Raw genomic sequence first — 19,320 nt, forward strand, 5'->3', positions numbered from 1 at the left:
CTTATCGCAGTTCTTTCGTTCCCAAACAATGTTTTTATTATTACTTAGAAAACCTCCCACTAATGTCAAAGAAAGAAAGAAAAGTACCAAAAACCACACGAGCTCCTCGTACTGATAATACAAACAGCTCTTTTGCCCTTTCAGAAAAAATGTTCAAGCATAGGAAATAAAAATGTTTTTGCCCCTTCAAAACAAACTGAACACCACATGGACGACAAGAACTGGTTATTTAAACAGACTAAATGACTGACTTATAGAAAGTTTACGAAAGGTCCCAAAGTGCCCAAATGTTTTTTCTTTGTGATTTACAATATATGCTTTGGTTTGTTTGTTTGTTTCTGAACGAAGACGTTATCTGTCTTATCCAGCATGTAACATCTGGTTTATGACTGAGGTTCTTTATTGTTTGCCATATATATGTTGTTCTGTATGAAACAAAAAAAACAACAAAAAAAGATGAAGTCAGTCTGACCGCTTCGCAACATATTTTAATTTTTCTACGTGCTTGGCAGTGTCTGGAATATGTTAAATGTAACCCATCTTAAGCGTACACTCAGCGGCAGCTTCATTAGGTACACCTGTCAGACTGCTCGTTGGATATCTACGATCATCCAATCACATCGCAGCAACTCTGCTCATTAGGACATGTAGACTTCAGGATGAGATGCTGAAAACTGAGTGTGAGAATGTGGAAGTACAGTGATTTCATTGACTTTGCACAGGCTGGTCTGAGTAATTCAGAAACTGCTGGTTTATTTTTACACACAACTATCTCTACAGTTCATAAAGAATGATCCAAACAGGTAAGAAAACTGTGCACAGTAGTGAAAATGCCTTGTTGAGTTCAGAGGAGAATGATCAGACTGCTTTGAAATGACAGGAAGACAACAGCGACTCGAATAAACACTTGTTACAGTCAAGGTAGGGAGAAGAGCATCTCTGAATGCATAACACATCGAACCTGCTGTCAGCTAAGAAACTGGGGTTACAGTTAATACATGATAGTTTTAGAGGTATTTTCCTAGCACGCTTTAAGCAGAACACAAGCCCTTGTATGTATGACAGCCCTGAGTATTGTTGCTAAACCTGTCTATCCCTTTACGACCCATCTTCTGATGCTTCCAACAAGATAATCGACCCTATCATGAAGCGCAAATCATGTCAAACTGTTTGTTTGAACATGAGAGCTCGCTGTACTCAAACAGCCTCCAGTAGAGCACCTTGGCAATGTGGTGGAGGATCCAGACAGATTATAAAAATCTGATATGACGCGCTCCTTTGTTATTATTATTTTAGCACGTGCTTGTGGGGATCTAGTAAGTGCAATATGCTGTTGTGCTTTTTCAAAACTTCTCTGCTGATATCTAAAGAAACACTTTCCATTTGCCCCCGCGACCCTGAAAAGGATAAGCGGAAGTGAATGGATGGCTGGACTTTCCATTTGCACTAAAATTATGTGCCACTTCTTCAAAAGACGTGATCATTTTAAAATTACAATTCTTTAGCAACCCAAAGCTTAAATGTAGCATCTGTACCTCCTGAGGTGGAACGTCACAGTTCTAATACTGACACACGTGAACTAGTTTCACATTAGTTTGCCAGCAAGGATATGGTTTGCTTATCATGTCCTCCTGTTCGCCTTACGCCGTTTGCTTTTCTGTAGTGTTAAGTTTACCTGACATGCTCAAAACAATAGCTTTCACATGAGTCACTGCTAACATCCATTTTGCACTTTTTCAGAGAAGGCCCACTTCCAAAAGACTGTATTTCCCAGTAACTTGTCTTTACTTTTTCTGTAATGAAATTGTTCATGTGGCAAATTCCTGGTCACAGTTCGTAGAGCCACAATTCACGCAAGTCTCTGATTACACTTTGTTGGTGCTGCTGCTGGCAGGTTTCTGCTCATAGCCGTAAAGAAATGTGGCAGCAATAACCAGCACTGCACCTAGAAAAAATACGCTGAGAGACACAGAGAAAAAGAAAATGCATTAAGTTGGAAGCACAACACGTGAGGCAACTTGTGTGTATGACAGTTATCACTGTTACTATTACTAGTTCTGTGTGGAGCTTTGCCAAGATTTTGAATACAGTGCCTTTCAAAAACATTGCTGCTGATTAGTAGTTGCCCTCTTCAGGATTTCTTTCTTGTTATGTTATGACGTGACTTAATTCTGATTTTCCACATTGTTTTTGGAAAGCTGACATGTTCAGTATATTCATCACACGCAGGCCTGATTACTGCCAGACCAGCTGAATTGAGAAATCCCTTAAACAGAAGCTGGATGGTGAAGTGAAGTAGGCTAAAAGATCTCAAAAAGTCATCTATTAGTCTGGAAAGGGGTTACAAAGCCATTTCTAAGGCTTTAGAACTTCAGTGAACCACGGTGAGAATCATTATCCACAAATGCAGAAAACTTACAACAGTGGTGAATCTTCTCAGCAGCAGTTATCCTACCAAAATTACTCCAAGATGATCAACGGTCACAAATGAACCTAGAAGACCATCTAAAGCAGAGTTAAACAACTCCAGGCCTCAAGTGCTGGTGTCCTGCAGGTTTTAATGATTAGTTTAGTGCCAGGCCTCTGGAGAACTTCAAGACATGTTGAGGGGGTAATTTAGCCATTTAAATCAGCTGTGTTGGATCAAGGACACATCTAAAACGTGCAGGACACCGACACTTGAGGCCCGGAGTAGCCTACCCCTGGTCAAAAAGAACTGCAGGCCTAACTTGTCTGACTTAAAGTCACTCCACAAGTGAACAACATAAAAGAGACTGTGCAAAAATAGCATCAGTGTGAGAGTCTAAGGCAAGAACCAGTGCTGGCCAAAAGAACATAAAGACTCATATTATATTTACCAAAAATATCTTGATGACTCCCAAGACTTTTTAGAAAATATTCTGTGACGAGACGAAAGGTGAACTTCTTGGAAGCTTTCATTCCTGTTACATGCATCTCCTAAAAGAATTTCATACCAGCAGTCAAACATGGTGGTGATGTTCGGGGGCTGTTTTTCTGCTTCAGGAATTGGACAACTTGCTGTTCCCTGATGGAACCATGAATTCTGCTCTGTACCATAAAATCCTGAAGAAGAATCTCCGGCCATGAGTTTATGCCCTGAAGCTCAAGGTTTCTCGGCTTATGCGGCATCACCATGTCTTGCAGTCCTTGCAGATTGCTTCTGCCGAAGGCGGCACAGCCACTTATTACGTTTTAATAACTAACCCAGTTATTTACTTGGCTTATCTTTTCTAATTCTAAAATTCGTTTGATGATCTGAAACATCTAAATTTAACAAATATGCAAAAAACTACAAAATCAGGAAGGTGGCAAAAACTTTTCACTGCACAGTTTAACATGTTTGGAAGCAAAGACTTGCTGATTAGTATTAAAATAAGGCAGATTTTTATTAGTTAAAACCAAAAACGCTAAACTGGAGTTTGTGATGGAAGAACTATTTTTTAATCAACACAAAACCTGATGAAAATCCACAAATGTGAAGGTGGTCAGCGCAGTCAGGTGACTGTTAAAAGACATCTGGATTCTGTTTTAACTGGTTTCCTGATAATCAGTGTCAATTGCTGACACACAGGTAGGTCCAAAAGTTTTTGGATAATGATAGTTTTTAATAGCACGCCTCGTTACACCACCACAGTGGATTTTAAATCATGATTGTTTTCTGTAAAATAGACTGTGGTGGAGGCAAGAGGCAAAATTACAAACAAAGTTTCTTTGTCAGAAACTTAAGGACCTAAATGTATTTCAGCCTGTAGTAAAGCTGCTAGATCTAAAAAAAAAAAAAAAAAACCCTCAAGAATATCATGTTTTCCACTGATAAAGTGTTAGCAAATTAATATTTTTTTTATTGTGCATAAGCGCGCTTGTGTTTACCTTGTGGGATTAAAGTCCTTCAACAGGAAATACGACATGAGTGTAGACACCATGATTGATAGAGAGGTGGCAAATCCTTTGAGGATGTTGTCAGCATATTTAATGACTACAGCCACGATCAGCCCGCCGAGAGCCTGAAGACATGCAAACAACACAAAGGCAGACATGAACAACTCCACAAAGACTGCCATAAAACTCATGGAAGTCAAATGATGTACTGTAGTGAAACACGATGGCACAACCTGTAAGACGACAACTATGCAGGTAATAGTGTTGTATCCCTGGAAAATCCCCTCCTGCTTCAAGCTTTCGCCATCATACACCACCATGCCTGTCAAGCCAAACACAAAGCTGAACAAACCTGAAAGAGACAAGAGAAAGTGATAAAGATCAGGTCCTTGCTGGGACAAGTAAGACAAAGGTGGTGTTTTAACTAAGGAGCAATATAAGGCAAGAAGAACAAAAGGAAATGAGCCATAGCCATGCTGTCTTAAAGCAGACTGCAGTCCTAAGATGCCATCAAGTTTTATCAATATACAGCCCATAAACTCACCTTGAATGTGCACCTCCTCAGTTCAATCTTTATTGTTATACACATAGAACAAAATATCCCAAGAAACTCACATCCATATGCCAAGAACAGTTTTACTTGCCAAATCACCAAATCAGTCTAACGTTGTGCTTGTACAAAGGTATATATGTATATATATGTATATATACATATATGTATATATATGTATATATACATATATGTACACACACACACACACACACACACACACACACACATACATATGTATATATATATATATATAAACACCCAGCACGCCCCTGCGGGCGGTTTATCCTTCAAGCTCGGGTCCTCTACCAGAGGCCTGGGAGCTTGAGGGTCCTGCGCAGTATCTTAGCTGTTCCCAGGACTGCGCTCTTCTGGACAGAGATCTCCGATGTTATTCCCGGGATCTGCTGGAGCCACTCGCCTAGCTTGGGAGTCACCGCACCTAGTGCTCCGATTACCACGGGGACCACCGTTACCTTCACCCTCCACATCCTCTCGAGCTCTTCTCTGAGCCCTTGGTATTTCTCCAGCTTCTCGTGTTCCTTCTTCCTGATATTGCTGTCATTCGGAACCGCTACATCGATCACTACGGCCGTCTTCTTCTGTTTGTCTACCACCACTATGTCCGGTTGGTTAGCCACCACCATTTTGTCCGTCTGTATCTGGAAGTCCCACAGGATCTTAGCTTGGTCATTCTCCACCACCCTTGGGGGCATCTCCCATTTTGACCTCGGGATTCCAGGTTATACTCGGCACAGATGTTCCTGTACACTATGCCGGCCACTTGGTTATGGCGTTCCATGTATGCCTTGCCTGCTAGCATCTTGCACCCTGCTGTTATGTGCTGGATTGTCTCTGGGGCATCTTTACACAGCCTGCACCTGGGGTCTTGCCTGGTGTGATAGACCCCAGCCTCTATGGATCTTGTGCTCAGAGCTTGTTCTTGAGCTGCCATGATTAGTGCCTCTGTGCTGTCTTTCAGTCCAGCTTTGTCCAGACACTGGTAGGATTTCTGGATATCAGCCACCTCCTCTATCTGCCGGTGGTACGTACCGTGCAGGGGCCTGTCCTTCCATGATGGTTCCTCGTCTCCCTCCTCTTTCTTGGGTTTCTGCTGCCTGAGGTATTCACTGAGCACTCGGTCAGTTGGGGCCATCTTCCCAATGTATTCTTGGATGTTCCTTGTCTCATCCTGGACTGTGGTGCTGACACTCACCAGTCCCCGGCCCCCTTCCTTCCGCTTAGCGTACAGCCTCAGGGTGCTGGACTTGGGGTGAAACCCTCCATGCATGGTAAGGAGCTTTCTTGTCTTTATGTCAGTGGCTTCTATCTCCTCCTTTGGCCAGCCTATTACCCCAGCAGGGTACCTGATCACGGGCAGGGCGTAGGTGTTGATGGCCCGGATCTTGTTCTTACCATTCAGCTGACTCCGCAGGACTTGCCTGACCCTCTGCAGGTACTTGGTGGTTGCAGCTTTTCTAGCAGCCTCTTCATGGTTCCCATTTGCCTGTGGGATCCCCAGGTACTTGTAACTGTCCTCTATGTCTGCAATGTTGCCTTCTGGTAGTTCAATCCTCTCAGTTCTGACTACCTTCCCTCTCTTTGTTACCATCCGACTACACTTCTCCAGTCCGAACGACATTCCAATGTCATTGCTGTATAGCCTGGTAGTGTGGATCAGTGAATCGATGTCTCGTTCACTCTTGGCATACAGCTTGATGTCATCCATGTACAGGAGGTGGCTGGCAACTGCTCCGTTCTGTAGTCGGTATCCGTAGCCAGTCTTGTTAATGATCTCACTGAGGGGGTTCAGGCCTATGCAGAACAGCAGTGGGGACAGAGCATCTCCTTGGTAGATCCCGCACTTGATGGTGACTTGTGCTATGGGCTTGGAGTTGGCCTCTAGTGTTGTACGCCACATCCCCATTGAGTTCCTGATGAAGGCTCTTAGGGTCCCATTGATCTTGTACAATTCTAGGCATTCCAGTATCCAGCTGTGGGGCATTGAGTCATAGGCCTTCTTGTAATCAATCCAGGCAGTGCACAGGTTGGTCAGTCTGGTCTTGCAGTCTCGGCTGATTGTTCTGTCTACCAGTAGCTGGTGTTTTGCGCCTCTGGTATTCTTGCCAATTCCTTTCTGTGTCCCGCTCATGTATTGACCCATGTGCCTGTTCATCTTAGCCGATATGATGCCTGACAGGAGCTTCCATGTAGTACTGAGGCAGGTTATTGGTCGGTAGTTGGAGGGGACTGGTCCCTTCTTGGGGTCCTTGGGGATCAGGACCATCCGACCTTCAGTTAGCCATTCCGAGTGTCTCTCGTTAACTAGCAGCTGGTTCATTTGTGCTGCCAGACGCTCGTGGAGTGCAGTCAGCTTCTTTAGCCAGTAGGCGTGAACCATGTCGGGCCCTGGTGCTGTCCAACTCTTCATACTGGAGACCCTTTCTTGGATATCTGCCACTGTGATGGTTACTGGACCCTGTTCAGGGAGGTCGCTGTGGTCTGCCCTCAGATCCACTAGCCACTGAGCATTGCCGTTATGGGTTGCGTCCTTCTCCCATATGCTCTTCCAGTATTGCTCCGTCTCCAGCCTTGGTGGTGCTGTTCTCTTATTATTATTGTTCCCTTGCCACTGAGAGTACACCTTTGCTGGTTCTGTGGAAAACAGCTGGTTTATTCTCCTGCCTTCTATCTCTCTGGTGTACCTCCTCAAGCGGCTGGCCAAGGCTGTGAGTCTTTGCTTGACAGTTTCCAAGGCCTCAGGTATGGACAGCTTGCTGTATTTCTTATGCACCTTCTTTGTCGCACCTTTCTGCAACTCCGTTAGTTGGCTAACCTCCCTCCGTGCTACTTTGATCTTGCCCTCTAGCCTCCTTCTCCATGGAGGGTACTGCCCCTTGTGGCTGTTCAACTTGTAGCCAAGCATCTCACTGATCACTGCTGCCGTACTGTAGATCAGCTTGTTAGTGTCGGTAATCGTGGTTGTAGGTATTGTAGGTATGTAGGTATAACATGTCCTTCTGTTAGCACATTAACTTACAAATGGAGCCTGAGGCTTGTAAACGAAATGCTGTCCAAACTCTGCAGAAACCCCTGGTATAAAATGAGATTTTCCCTGACTGAATGTCAACAGTTAGATGATGTTAAATTAGATACAGAGAAGTCTTGCATGTTGCACCATTTTTCATGCTTACAGCTCTTATTTAATTTTGCACTGAATTTCTTATAATAGTCTCTCTTTAGTTTTACTTAGAGTCATGTTATTATTGGATACATTGTAGTCATTAAGCCGACCATGAAATCCTCTACATACCACAGTATTCTAGAGTCAAATGCAACCCCATCTGTCTGACAGCTAAATGATCCCTAGCGCAGCAGCGAATCTACAGCAGAACAGCTGAAAAATAAAAGAAGTCCAGACCTCAACCTGCCTGAAGTGCTGCGGGAGCTGTGCACAAATGACTGTCTGCAAACCTCACTGTAAGACAGAGTAAAAGTAACTCTGCAACAATGTGAGTGACTGATAAAGTCATTTTAAAAACAAGTGCTACAAGTTCTTGCAAGCTGCTAAATCATGCGGTGTACTTTCACAGGAACTGCATAACTTTCTGAGAAAACGTTTGTTTGTAACGAACCATACATTCCTCGCTCAGCCTGTCATATAAATGGAGGTATAGCCACTCACCCAGCTGTATATTACGAAGCCACAGACTCTGGCTTGTCTCTTTGAGGATCTTCTCAAAGTAAACTCCAGCAAAACCACTGGACACACAGGCCATCAGCACAGCGATCAGGCCCACAAACTGGGAGCTTTCAGACATTACATTCTGTTCAGAGTCACCCAGAGACTCGACGGGCAACTGTGAAGGTTGAAACACTGATGAGCGTGTGCAAAGGCATAGGCTTTTATCAAAACACATGAATACACTGAGACTCCAAAAAAACCATTAGAAAGGTAGAAATGAAACATTAGTAATAATTGTGGTGACGGCGAGCGCTGTTACCTGCACCAGAGTGACCCCGGCCATGAGGAAGAGCAGGGAGAGCCACTGGTAGCTGCCTAACTTTTTCCCGAGCATGGAGACAGAGAACAAAGCTGTGGTGAGGATCTTCAACTGGTACGTGACCTGTTAGACACAAAAACACAAGTGATGCTTTAAGTAAATGATGGATTACTCCCATCCTCACTACAGCACATAAAAATTGATACAGTACTGGCTACAGTCTGAGTTACAGTAGAGTTGATCAAGTTGCTACCTATGCTCCTTCTTTTTCTTAAATAACATCCTGTTGCTTTCGATTTCTTCTCTGCCATATTTAATTTTTCTTGTTATTTACACTCTTACTTTTTCATTTTGACTGTGTCCACAATTATATTTCATGCTACAGTCATATTTTCCTATCTTTTATTGTGCTCTTCAAAGCATATCGCATTTTTCAGAGTGTTACAAACACAAACTTTATTTATTTATTATTTAGCACACAATAATGGGTAGTATAGAAATGCCACAGTTACAGAAAATGCATTCATATCCAGAAATCTTCTTTCCAGCTACTTCTCGTTCTTTTGGAAGATCTACTGTATTCTAATTCTTCATCTGTACTTTGATGCCTTTCATTCAGCAGCCCACTGTGCAGGGGTCAGGACAGATCTGTTTAAAAATGGAAGAGACACGCCATTTCTAAGAATCCTCTCTGTGATAGATAAGAGGACACGTGTTTGCACTCCAGAAATAAACATTGAACTTGTTGTGCTTCATTCCTATTGGGACAGCTTCATTTGCAAGGTTTTTGTCACTGAGTTGCTGTTAAAAGGATGATCTGAAATGTTCCCAAGTGCCTCTTATTCACTTTCTTCTTCAAGGACAAATGGGTAGTATTATTAATTGGGTAATAATAGTCTCACAATTCTACTTAAAAATGCTATTGCGTTATTCATTTATGTAAAGAACTGCGTATATGCGAAAAAGGACAGAAACTGGAACTGGATGTCATGAACGTATAAATCTTGGTGTTCATTTGAAAATGGTTACTTTGTGACAAAGAAGAAAAGTGAACATGGCCTTTTTACCAGCTAGTCGTCTGTATTTTTTTTAAATTATTTTTTAAATTAATTTTCCAAGTTCACAAAACAGTTTCAGTCAGTTTGAATTGTTTTCCAAAGTATGTTTTTTTGGTTTATTGTTTTTTTTTAGATCACTATAGAGTTTGTTCACATCCAATTATAAATGTTATTTATAAAAAATATCATTTTAGAAATGAGGGATGTGAAGCTTTAATTTAAACAAACATATTTTATATGTTTTATGATTTTTTTCCAGTGTTCCAAAACTCAATAACTAGCATTTTCCTCTTTAATATTTACAGAATATAGCAGAGGGTATAGCTTTAGTACCACTTAAATTAATCAAACAAGCCTTATGAGATTAGAACAGATGACATCTGTGAGATAGATTTATGTAAATATTTACCAGGATATCCACTGTACACTGTGAATGCAGAAATGTACACAATACAAACCAGCCATGTGAAACCATAAAGAAACCAGTTCACGCACACAAACTCAGTGAGCTTGAACAAGCACATTCATTCATTTGTATGTAACCTGATAGGTGGCTGCGTCCAGGTTGGACAGGGCAACATAGAGCAGATTGTTCTGCAGAGTGTAGATCCCTGCAGGAACGGCCAGCTTCACGAGCTCCACGGGCTTGTTCAGAATCTCCTTGTTCAGCAGCTCGTACATTGCCGTCAAGCTAAAATCTAAGAGAAACAGAGAGAGCGCTGTCAGTAATTTAGAAAACGAGTGCTACAAGTTTGTGCTGTTAAAGGTGGTTCTGCAACCTGCTAAATCATGTGGGGTACTTTTCAACCTATGAAGTTTATTAACTAGACTGGGGATTTTCTACCCAAGTAGGATCCAAAACTGATTTTCCTCCTTACTCACTGTTCTCACTGAAGATGAGGAGAGTGCACATAAAAATCTTGAGCACTTCAGCTGACACTACGGCAGAGGAGGCGAGGTAGCGAGGACCGTTCTCCTTCAGGGTACGGGAGTAGCGCATGGTGAGAACCAGCAGGGTGGTTTGCAGCACCAGAACCCCCAGAGACACGTATTTTAGCCTGGAGGAAAGCGCCATTGTGGAGGAATGTTCGACTCTGCAGAGAGACAGTGAAGGAGCCTTTTAGGGTGGACAGGAAGAAAATGAAAAAAAGAAGAGTGAACTGAAAGGTTCATTCAGCTTGTTCACACAAACATAAGGACTCACAGAGAGCGTCCTGACACGCTGAGCAAGGCTGCTGCAGTGTCCTTGAGCTAGAAATTGACTTCTGCCTCGAACACTTAAGAAGTTGCAGAAATGCACGAGACAACAGTGGAAGAGACTGAGGATTAACAGGCTGTGACTGGTCCTTCACAGACACAGTCTAACAATAAAAAGTAATGGGGAACATGTCGGAAACAGCTGTCACCTTTCCTTTGTCTTGTTATTGGAAATCTGTCCTCCAGCAAGACAAGTGCAGATTTAGTGCAGGAGAGGAACGTGTCGGTCAACCATTGCTGAAACTGTTACACGACCAGCTGGAAAACCATAGCCTCCATCTACCCTGGCTAATGACATAGCTGTGCACTACTTATCCACACTCGCACCAGAATTCTAATAACATTCGATGGCAGCTGTCACAGGTGTCATTTATAAAAAAATACAAATCATTTCTCGTCTAAACTTGTCAGAGGTTTGTGGCTTAAAGATGAAAAAGCACAGCAAATTGTAAAGTCCTAAAATTTAAATAAATAATTTAAAATTAGGAAGGATTTTATACATGAGTGAATTAAACAAGTGTGAACCTTTAGCTGACAGTGATGAGACAATTGCTAACCCGTCTCCTGACTCTGGCATCTGGGGCGTCTGAAGAGAAACAGTCCTCATTCTTTTATCTTTTATTTCCAAATTGAGGCATCGTCCACTTGCCTTCATCACAAGACTCACAGAGTCAGCTCACCTTCAAGTAGTAGGAGGAACTGCTCATTTTCTCACAAGGTGAAAGTGTGGGATCGGCTCAGGTGGACTGTTTGCACAGCACGATTATTAGTTAATCCCTGTTAACAGCGAGGCCTCTGTTTCTCCACTGTCTTCAGACAATTACGCACACCGAATCTGACTCACGCACAGTTTGCAGTTCCTTCTTGTTCTTACTGATTCATGACATCATCTCAAACAAACGGACCTCGAGCAAAAGTAATGTCAGAGCAAACTTGTGACTCTGTTATGCTGTGAAGCATTTATATGTGTTGTATTTGAACAGGGATTTAGTTTAAAAATTCTATTTAGTTTTTTCAAAAAGGGATGTACAACTAGCCAAGATGAACGCCTTGAAGTGGTGGCAGAGAAGGAGGTGCTATGTTTTCAGCACAGTGACCTCTTTATGTAGGAGCTCTGCTTAGCAGAGGGGCACGGCTGCACAGTCCCTCTCTGTTTCTGTGTGTGTCAGTGTGTGCGTGAGTGCCCTCCTTACAGCCTGCAGTGTCTACACCCAACACATTCTGCCAACTCTCTCCAACTATATTTCAAACTTTTTTTTTTAGGTAGTGTCATCTGTGTTCTTGCTTATTCACGTCCATCCATCCATTTTCTTAAGTGATGGTCCTCTTCACACTCCCGATGACATCTATGGCCACTTTAGAATCACTAAAGCTAACATGCATGTCGTCAGAGTGTGGGAGGAAGTACCTGGAGAGAACCCACCCAGACATGGGAGAGTGTGCAAACTCTACACAAAAGAGCACCAGCTAGCTGGTGCATTCAAACCCAGGACCATGTTGCTGTGCGGTGACGATGCTAACCACTGCAGCCCGAATATTACAGATGTAAATATGCTCACGCTTAACCTACATATGAATGAAAAGAAAATGGACAGTATACAGTATGTGATCGTGTCACGTTCAAATTAGTAACATCATTAGTATTACAACCTTAAAAATGTCTCACTGTTACAGCTCAAGGTTTAAAAGATGTAAAGAAAGGTTATATTTCTATATGCAAACCAATTTAAAGGCAAACTTTTACCTAGATAAAGAAAACTATTCTCCACTAAGTCATATTAATTTTAATTCGAATATTTGAATGACTTAGACAAAACTATAATGTAATTACCATGAACAGTTCACCTTTCCGGCATTTTGCTACGTGCAAATAATATTGATCTGCTGGCTGGTGGTGCAGTGGTTAGCGCTGTCGCCTCGCAGCAGCAGGAAGGTTCTGGTTGTGAAACAGCTGGTTGGCTCAAGCCTCTTTGAATTAAATTTGCATGTAGGTGCTTCATGAATATCAGCTTAAATTGTTACCTGTCTCTCTGCGCTACCCCTACGATGGATCTGGACCATGTTTATCTTTGTAACGTTGTATCTACATCTCATATGGAGGGCAATAAATACATGAATACAAATACATAAGGAATGATAAAGAATTGGAGACTGAGGCAAAGAGTGACTCAGACCCTACCAACCTTCAGACGTCACTTTTATTCTGACCAATACTACACACCTGTAAATCTTTCTGATTGCATTTTGCTTTGCAGTTTGGAGGAGTTGGAAATTCTGCCCACAGACATACTTACAGTACTGTGCAAAATTCTCGAGTCACACTTAATTTTTTGTGTTTTATATAGAAAATGGGAACTAGGGCCAACTATTTATTGAAAGATGCAAACTGAACATACAACATATAAGGCAAAAAGAGAGCTTGTACACTTCTAACTAGCTTTACTCCCAACAGAGCCTTACAGTGTCTTCAGACCTTCTCCTCCTTGATGATCATTTAAATCAAATATTTAAATGTTACTGATGAGGCTTCAGTGAACAGTAGGATCAGCTGAAGGGCCAGATGCATCTTGCAGGTCCTGTTTGAGGTCTTTGCTGGATTTTCCTAGTTCTTAAGGACATGAATCTCAGATACTGATGATCTGCGGTAGATAGTTTTTCAGGGCAGATGCTTTTTCCCTTGTCCTCCACTTGTTTGATCGTCTCACATTTTTCTAAGAACACACTGTACACGATGTTGAGATATCCCATGTTTTCAGCTTATAGTTCTTTGGGAATCACCTTATTGGTACAAAAATATTATTTTATTTCTGTCAAACTCTGCTATTTGTGGTGTTTTTCACTGATTCAATTAAAAATGTTGACTTTTCTTAAAAGGGGATGCCTAAAGATACAATTTAAAGTTGGTTCTTTTCTACGTTATCTGTTTTGTGTAGATACAACACTGGTTCATCCTTAAACTTAGGTGCCTCTTTATGCTTGAATCATGCATAGGTCAGTGTAAAATGACTTAACAAACCAGTTTCTCTGAAAATAAAAAGATGGATGTTGAAAGACCTTAGAAAGCCTGGAGGTCTGCTGTTCAAGGCCCCTTTAAAAGTTAGAATGAACTCTGCAAATATATAGAAAAAAATTATAGAAATGGGCAGTGACTCAAGACTTTTGTACAGTACTGTAAACACATGTCAGAGTACCCGTGACTCATGATACCCTGGTGACAGCTACTGTAACAGGAAGTACACCAGGAAGTTTTAAGTGCTTTAGCACACATGCAGATTGGGAATGTGAAAAGACCAACACTGCTATCACAGCTGGTAAATATACAGTAGATGAGACTATTTAGAAATACAAATTCATTAATGAAACACATTTCCTACAGTAAAAAAAAATTTATATTTAAAGTTATCTGCAACAGAATAATGAGACATCAACATTAATTTGTCACAGACTTATCAACAACCCACGCAGATTCACACTAGAGAACAGGAAATCTTTTGCCAGCTCCTTGAAATGAGTTTATAAACAGCTCTTCTCTGCCATAGAGAGCATCTCATTGAGTATCACTGAGTATCAAGCTGTCACTCAACAGTCAGGTTCAGCTCAGCATTGAGATCAAGTTACAAACTGAGCTGTTTGCACTTTTTAACTTTTTCAAGACACATTATCAGTTTAAGACGTGCGTGCGCTTTTTCGTTTGGGGGCGAATATCTCAAACGCACAGTTCTGGATGCGAATGATCTTTGCGTCTGCTTGCCTGTCTGAGTGCTGATTGGTTGATGAGTGGGCCGGAAAGGAGCGACAGCGGAGTTCACCGAAATTCGGGAGAAGCAAGAATCATAAAAAATAAAACACGAAAAAGCACAGACGGTGGACACTTTTAATTCCTTTCAGCACTCGCTCCCACTTCAGGGACTGACGGGCAGGCCGACAACAGCACCAGGAAGAGTGACACACAAACCGGTTATTCCGCGTATTTGATTCTGAAGCTGATAAACAACAAACGCTCTCCGCACGCTCACGGGAAATCCGAAACTGCCAACGCACTACTCCCGCTCAAGCGCATAAACCCGGACTCAAAGGGACAGTGTTTGGAGACGTTGTGCCACATTTGGGGGCTTTTAGATTTTCAGAGAATTCACTACAACAGGACAGGGTAGCACAGCACTGGCAGAACTTCCAAGTCAGTGTGAAGAAATGAAGTCTAAAGTGGAGCTTTGCTCTGCTGATATCTTGAGAAAAGGAGTAATATTACATATAGTGACGTGGAGCAGAGCTGACCTCCATCACCAGAAAACTTTGACGTATTTGTTTGGCGGTAGTTAAGCTGAGCAAACATCACACTCGTAAGGATGCGGACCTGTTGAAGGGCAAACCCACATGTGAAGGGAAGGTGTGAAAGTTAGAGTGAGTGAATGTATGTGCTGGTTATGGTTCCCCCAAATGTTGCTGATAGTGAAACACGGTGTCTCTGAAGGCATCTTCACAGATTTAAAAAGGAAGCAGAAGGTGTTCACTGTTAAAGTTAGCCACAAAAGATGTCTCCGCAGACAATCGGATGTTTAACAGGCTTTTTTAAACAGCAAATTCTTATCTCGGTGAAACTTACCTGTGGGTCTGGAGCTAAGCTTAGGGTGTAGATGACAGGATGTGGGCGCCCGCACTCTTGATGGTCCTGTCCTCGCTTTCTCTTTACTAAAGATTGACTCTCATGGCGCTAAACTAACAGTCAGCATAGCTGTCTCAGCTGTAATTCACGGCACGCTTTTGATTTTTACGCATATAGCAGACGCGGTGCCTCCTCCTCTGGAGGCTACACTCAATGAATGAACCCACGTGTAGCTGAGAAGGACTCAGTTTAGAAGTTTGGTGACACCTGCCGAAATATGACAAAGTAAACAAGAATACACCGAAGGGGGAACAGTTTCACACCAAAGGCCCCTCTTTTGTCCTCAACATATGTAACATATTTTTTAAATATACATAATAAAATGTAATAAATACCCCTAACAAAGGCTAATCACTAAAACGATATTCACATGCACAGCTTTACACCATATTTCGCTGGAATAGTTATTTAAAGCACTTCAATTCCCCTCTGATTCAAGAGCTATCTGTTAACATTTACTGGGCTGTAAAAAAAAAGAATTCAGATATTATCAGTAATTTAAAAATTCATACATCGAAGGAACTTGCTTTAAAACAGATTTGCTACATAAGTACATTTATTCTTTAATTACTGTTATTTCTACAAATGGTAAATAAATGGTAAATGGTCTGTATTTATCTATAACTCTAATAATAACAACCTAGAGTGACTTTCCAATCACATTTGATATTTGTGAGTAAGCAAACGATTACGATTACATTAGTATTAAAAATTATTATTTTAAAAAACCACGAGGTTTCTGTTACAATAAAACACGGTAGCACAGATGATAAATCTGTGCTACCGTGTTTTGTTAGGTTGCGGGGTGGGGGCGCTGTTGCGGGCCACCACCTTCAGTTCTCGATGACGAAGAAGAAAAATAACAGCACGTGCTTCCTGTTTCTCCAGAAGTGGCGTGAAACGCTGTGAAAATGGTTCGTAAATTAAAGTATCACGAACAGAAGTTGTTGAAGAAGGTCGACTTCATCAACTGGGAGGTAGACAACAACCTGCACGAGGTCAAGGTGTTGCGGAAGTATCACATCGAGAAAAGGGAGGACTACACCAAGTGAGTCTGTGGCCGCTAGCTAGCTTTTAGCATCGGTTATTTACACTGTATAGACGTATAAACACATTTTTATACCATATTTCAGCTGATATTTACAAATCACACAGACACCATTTTTTCCTCCTGTGTCTCAGGTACAACAAGCTTAGTCGGAATGTCAGAGACCTGGCCAGAAAAATCAGAGACCTGGATGAGAAAGATGGCTTCAGAGCACAGAGCACACATCAATTACTGGAAAAACTGTAAGGTTTTGGATATTACAGTTATTTAATATGGATAAAATCCTCTTAATGTTAATTCAAGCTGACATCTTTTAACTCTGCGCTTGTTTCCTGTGTGGTTTTGAGCAGATTTTGATTGCTGTGTTGTTTATTGTTTTCTAAACCTTTGTTGATATTACACAGAGAATCTTTTTCTTCCTTCACCTCAGATACAGCATTGGTCTCATCCCCACCAGACAGAATTTGTCCCTCACAGAGAAAGTCACAGCTTCTTCATTCTGCAGGTACATTTATGTGTATATCTTAAACTCATAAAGTGTACTGTACTGTGGAAAAGTCTGGAGGTGCTCCTCATTTTTTATATTTTGCTTCTGAGGCGCCAGAATTTCATGTAATTTTTAAAGTGGTCTTGTGCAAAGTTCTACAGGCTTTCTGAAAGTTCGTTATTGGAGATTGGCTGCTTTTTCACTCATTCTTAGTCCAGTGCTTGTGCCTGATCATTTTGTTTTGCTAAGCCACTTAAAACTGACTTATGAACTGTTCAAGCATAAAGGCTCTTTTGTCACTCCTGGCTTTGAGGCTACATTTCAGCCAGTGGTGTTGGGGATCTTGTCAAATTTCATTTAATTATGAACACAGAAAACTACCATCAGATTTTGATCCACCATGCAGTACCACTTGGAAAACAGGTGATTGGCAATGGCTTCATTTGCCATTCAAGGCTTCTATCCATACCTGGATAGAAGAACACACTATGCAACAGTATCAGTCGTTGATTGGCCTCCCCAGAGTCTGGATCTCAGTGTGTGATCATCTTGATAGAGAACAGAACAAACGTCAGCGAACATCCAAGGAAGAGCTTTGAATGTTCTTCCAGAAGCAAGGAGAAATATTCCTGAACACAAAGAAATGACAAGCAAGCTATGTTGAAGCATGAAGGTGGTCAAATTTTGAGTTTCAAGTTTGTTAGAATTGTACAGACTGTTTATTATATACTGTATTTCAATGCATGTTTGGACATGTTTCATTAAATCTCTGCATGTATTTCTCATCTTCCTAGCAAAATATAAAGAAATGAGAGGTGGCTTGAGGCTTTTATACAGTGCTGTGTATAAATGCAAGCCTCTATGTATACTTTGTCTGTGTGATTCCTGCAGGAGGCGGCTGCCCAGCATCATGTTGAATCTTCGTATGGCTCAGAACCTGAAGACGGCAATTACTTTCATCGAACAAGGGCGTATCCTTGACTGCTGTGTTACTGTAAATTGTTATGCTTAACACTTCAGATTTGTCTTCATTCAAGGATTAAAACAGATTCAGTGTTGTCCTTGACTCAGTCACAGATGTGCGTGTTGGCCCGGATATTGTTACAGACCCAGCGTTTCTAGTCACAAGGTTGGTCTCCGGGTATTTAGTCTTCTCACAATATCTTTACCAACACAGAGGGCCTTTGACACAGATGCTTCACTATACTGCACATGTGAAAATGCTGACACTATTACTGTAACTTTTTTAAATGTAAGAAATATGGAAGATTTCGTCACGTGGGTGGACTCCTCGAAGATCAAGCAGCACGTGATGAATTACAATGAAGAGGTGAGTGATTTGTCAGAGTTTGTATGTACATATTTCAGTTACGAATGATTATCTGTTACTTAAATCGACAGTTTTCAGGACTGAATCCGAATTCTGATGCCTTGAAGCTCATCACTGTTTCTCTTTTGCAGCGGGACGACTTTGATATGATGGCATAAATCTGTTCTCCCAAAGTCATTCATCACACTGAGCGATGGAAAGAAGATCTCTGCTTTTTTTACTTTGCTGAGGAAAAACTACAGTGTGGGTTCCTTTTATTATGTAAACTGGGGAAAAAGTGAAAAGTGCTCCTGCGTCCCCAGAACCCAGGACTTACTCGAGCAGTCCGGAGAACAAAGAGGAATTTTACTATTGTCACACTTTGACAGAAGCTCTTGTATTTGAACGGCAGCTGTAAAATGTGTGTCAGTGAGTGTCCAAGTATAACTGATTGTAAAAGTTGAGGTGAGTCTGTATTGTTGTCACTAAAGCTGCAGAAACGCCACTACCACAAGATTTTGTAAACTTTTTTTTAAAAAGATGGGCATACCCTAAACCTACATTTATTCTAATGACCAGCAGGGGGCGACTATGGTGTTTGCCAGTTTTATAGAAGTTTATAGGAAAATGCCTCTTAGCGCCCTCTTTTTGTAACCTCAATAAATGATTCCCTGATGCGTTCATGGACTCAATCACCAGTTCTCAGCCTTAGTTAATACAGCGTGTTTATTTTGTAAGTCATGGTCCTTGTTGGTGTCCAACATCCCTCAGTTTTATTGTGTGAAGGGCAAATGGCAATGGCGAAAAAAGCGTAGCTCGAATTTTAAAAAATAAAAAAGCTTTTCGAACTAGCAGATCATGTCACATATATACACACACACACACACACACACACACACACACACACACACACACACACACACGTACGTCTTTAATACAGCAGTAAGCCTTTGTCGTCTTTGTTCATTTGGGGATCATAAAGAGCAGCTTAGCCTCTGGTCTGACTCGCTTTTTTGTTTTTCTTATTTGTTCTGTGTTTGTGTA

At 41.5% G+C, this 19,320-nt stretch overlaps 2 protein-coding genes across 5 annotated transcripts; one reads left to right on the top strand and one right to left on the bottom strand.

Moving 5' to 3' along the window:
- Window positions 1-848: 848 nt before the first annotated feature.
- On the bottom strand, window positions 849-15,582 carry slc35a3b (solute carrier family 35 member A3b). Of its 4 annotated transcripts, XM_085389652.1 has the most exons (8): window positions 15,373-15,582; window positions 10,395-10,606; window positions 10,056-10,210; window positions 8,455-8,577; window positions 8,136-8,310; window positions 4,134-4,252; window positions 3,892-4,025; window positions 849-1,959 (listed from the first exon to the last, which is right to left on the bottom strand). In XM_085389652.1, the coding sequence occupies exons 2-8, from the start codon at window positions 10,585-10,587 to the stop codon at window positions 1,866-1,868; spliced, it is 993 nt and encodes a 330-aa protein (XP_085245778.1). In that variant the 5' UTR covers window positions 10,588-10,606; window positions 15,373-15,582; the 3' UTR covers window positions 849-1,865. The 4 variants fall into 4 exon arrangements, with proteins under 4 accessions (XP_085245778.1, XP_085245774.1, XP_085245775.1 ...); XM_085389648.1 differs by having other exon boundaries at window positions 3,892-4,252; XM_085389649.1 differs by having other exon boundaries at window positions 3,892-4,252; window positions 10,395-10,629.
- Window positions 15,583-16,273: 691 nt separating this feature from the next.
- Window positions 16,274-19,199, top strand: imp3 (IMP U3 small nucleolar ribonucleoprotein 3). The gene is made up of 7 exons (XM_085389983.1): window positions 16,274-16,480; window positions 16,615-16,722; window positions 16,911-16,985; window positions 17,859-17,938; window positions 18,045-18,096; window positions 18,225-18,297; window positions 18,429-19,199. The coding sequence occupies exons 1-7, from the start codon at window positions 16,344-16,346 to the stop codon at window positions 18,453-18,455; spliced, it is 552 nt and encodes a 183-aa protein (XP_085246109.1). The 5' UTR covers window positions 16,274-16,343; the 3' UTR covers window positions 18,456-19,199.
- The last annotated feature ends 121 nt before the right edge of the window (window positions 19,200-19,320 follow it).

Source organism: Rhamphochromis longiceps, linkage group LG18, assembly GCF_057381845.1.
Source record: "Rhamphochromis longiceps isolate RC_006_pf linkage group LG18, R_longiceps_female_GT1.1, whole genome shotgun sequence".
NCBI lineage: Eukaryota > Metazoa > Chordata > Actinopteri > Cichliformes > Cichlidae > Rhamphochromis > Rhamphochromis longiceps.

Excerpts from the sequence above, each read along its gene's own strand:
- slc35a3b (XM_085389648.1), bottom strand. The coding sequence starts at position 10,587 with ATGGCGCTTTCCTCCAGGCTAAAATACGTGTCTCTGGGGGTTCTGGTG. Across the intron at positions 8,311-8,454 it reads CCGGGGTCACTCTGGTGCAG|TTGCCCGTCGAGTCTCTGGG; the intron begins GTAACAGCGCTC and ends CAACCTTCACAG. Across the intron at positions 4,253-8,135 it reads GCTTCGTAATATACAGCTGG|GTTTGTTCAGCTTTGTGTTT; the intron begins GTGAGTGGCTAT and ends TGTCTCTTTCAG.
- imp3 (XM_085389983.1), top strand. The coding sequence starts at position 16,344 with ATGGTTCGTAAATTAAAGTATCACGAACAGAAGTTGTTGAAGAAGGTC. Across the intron at positions 16,723-16,910 it reads CATCAATTACTGGAAAAACT|ATACAGCATTGGTCTCATCC; the intron begins GTAAGGTTTTGG and ends CCTTCACCTCAG. Across the intron at positions 17,939-18,044 it reads TACTTTCATCGAACAAGGGC|ATGTGCGTGTTGGCCCGGAT; the intron begins GTATCCTTGACT and ends ACTCAGTCACAG.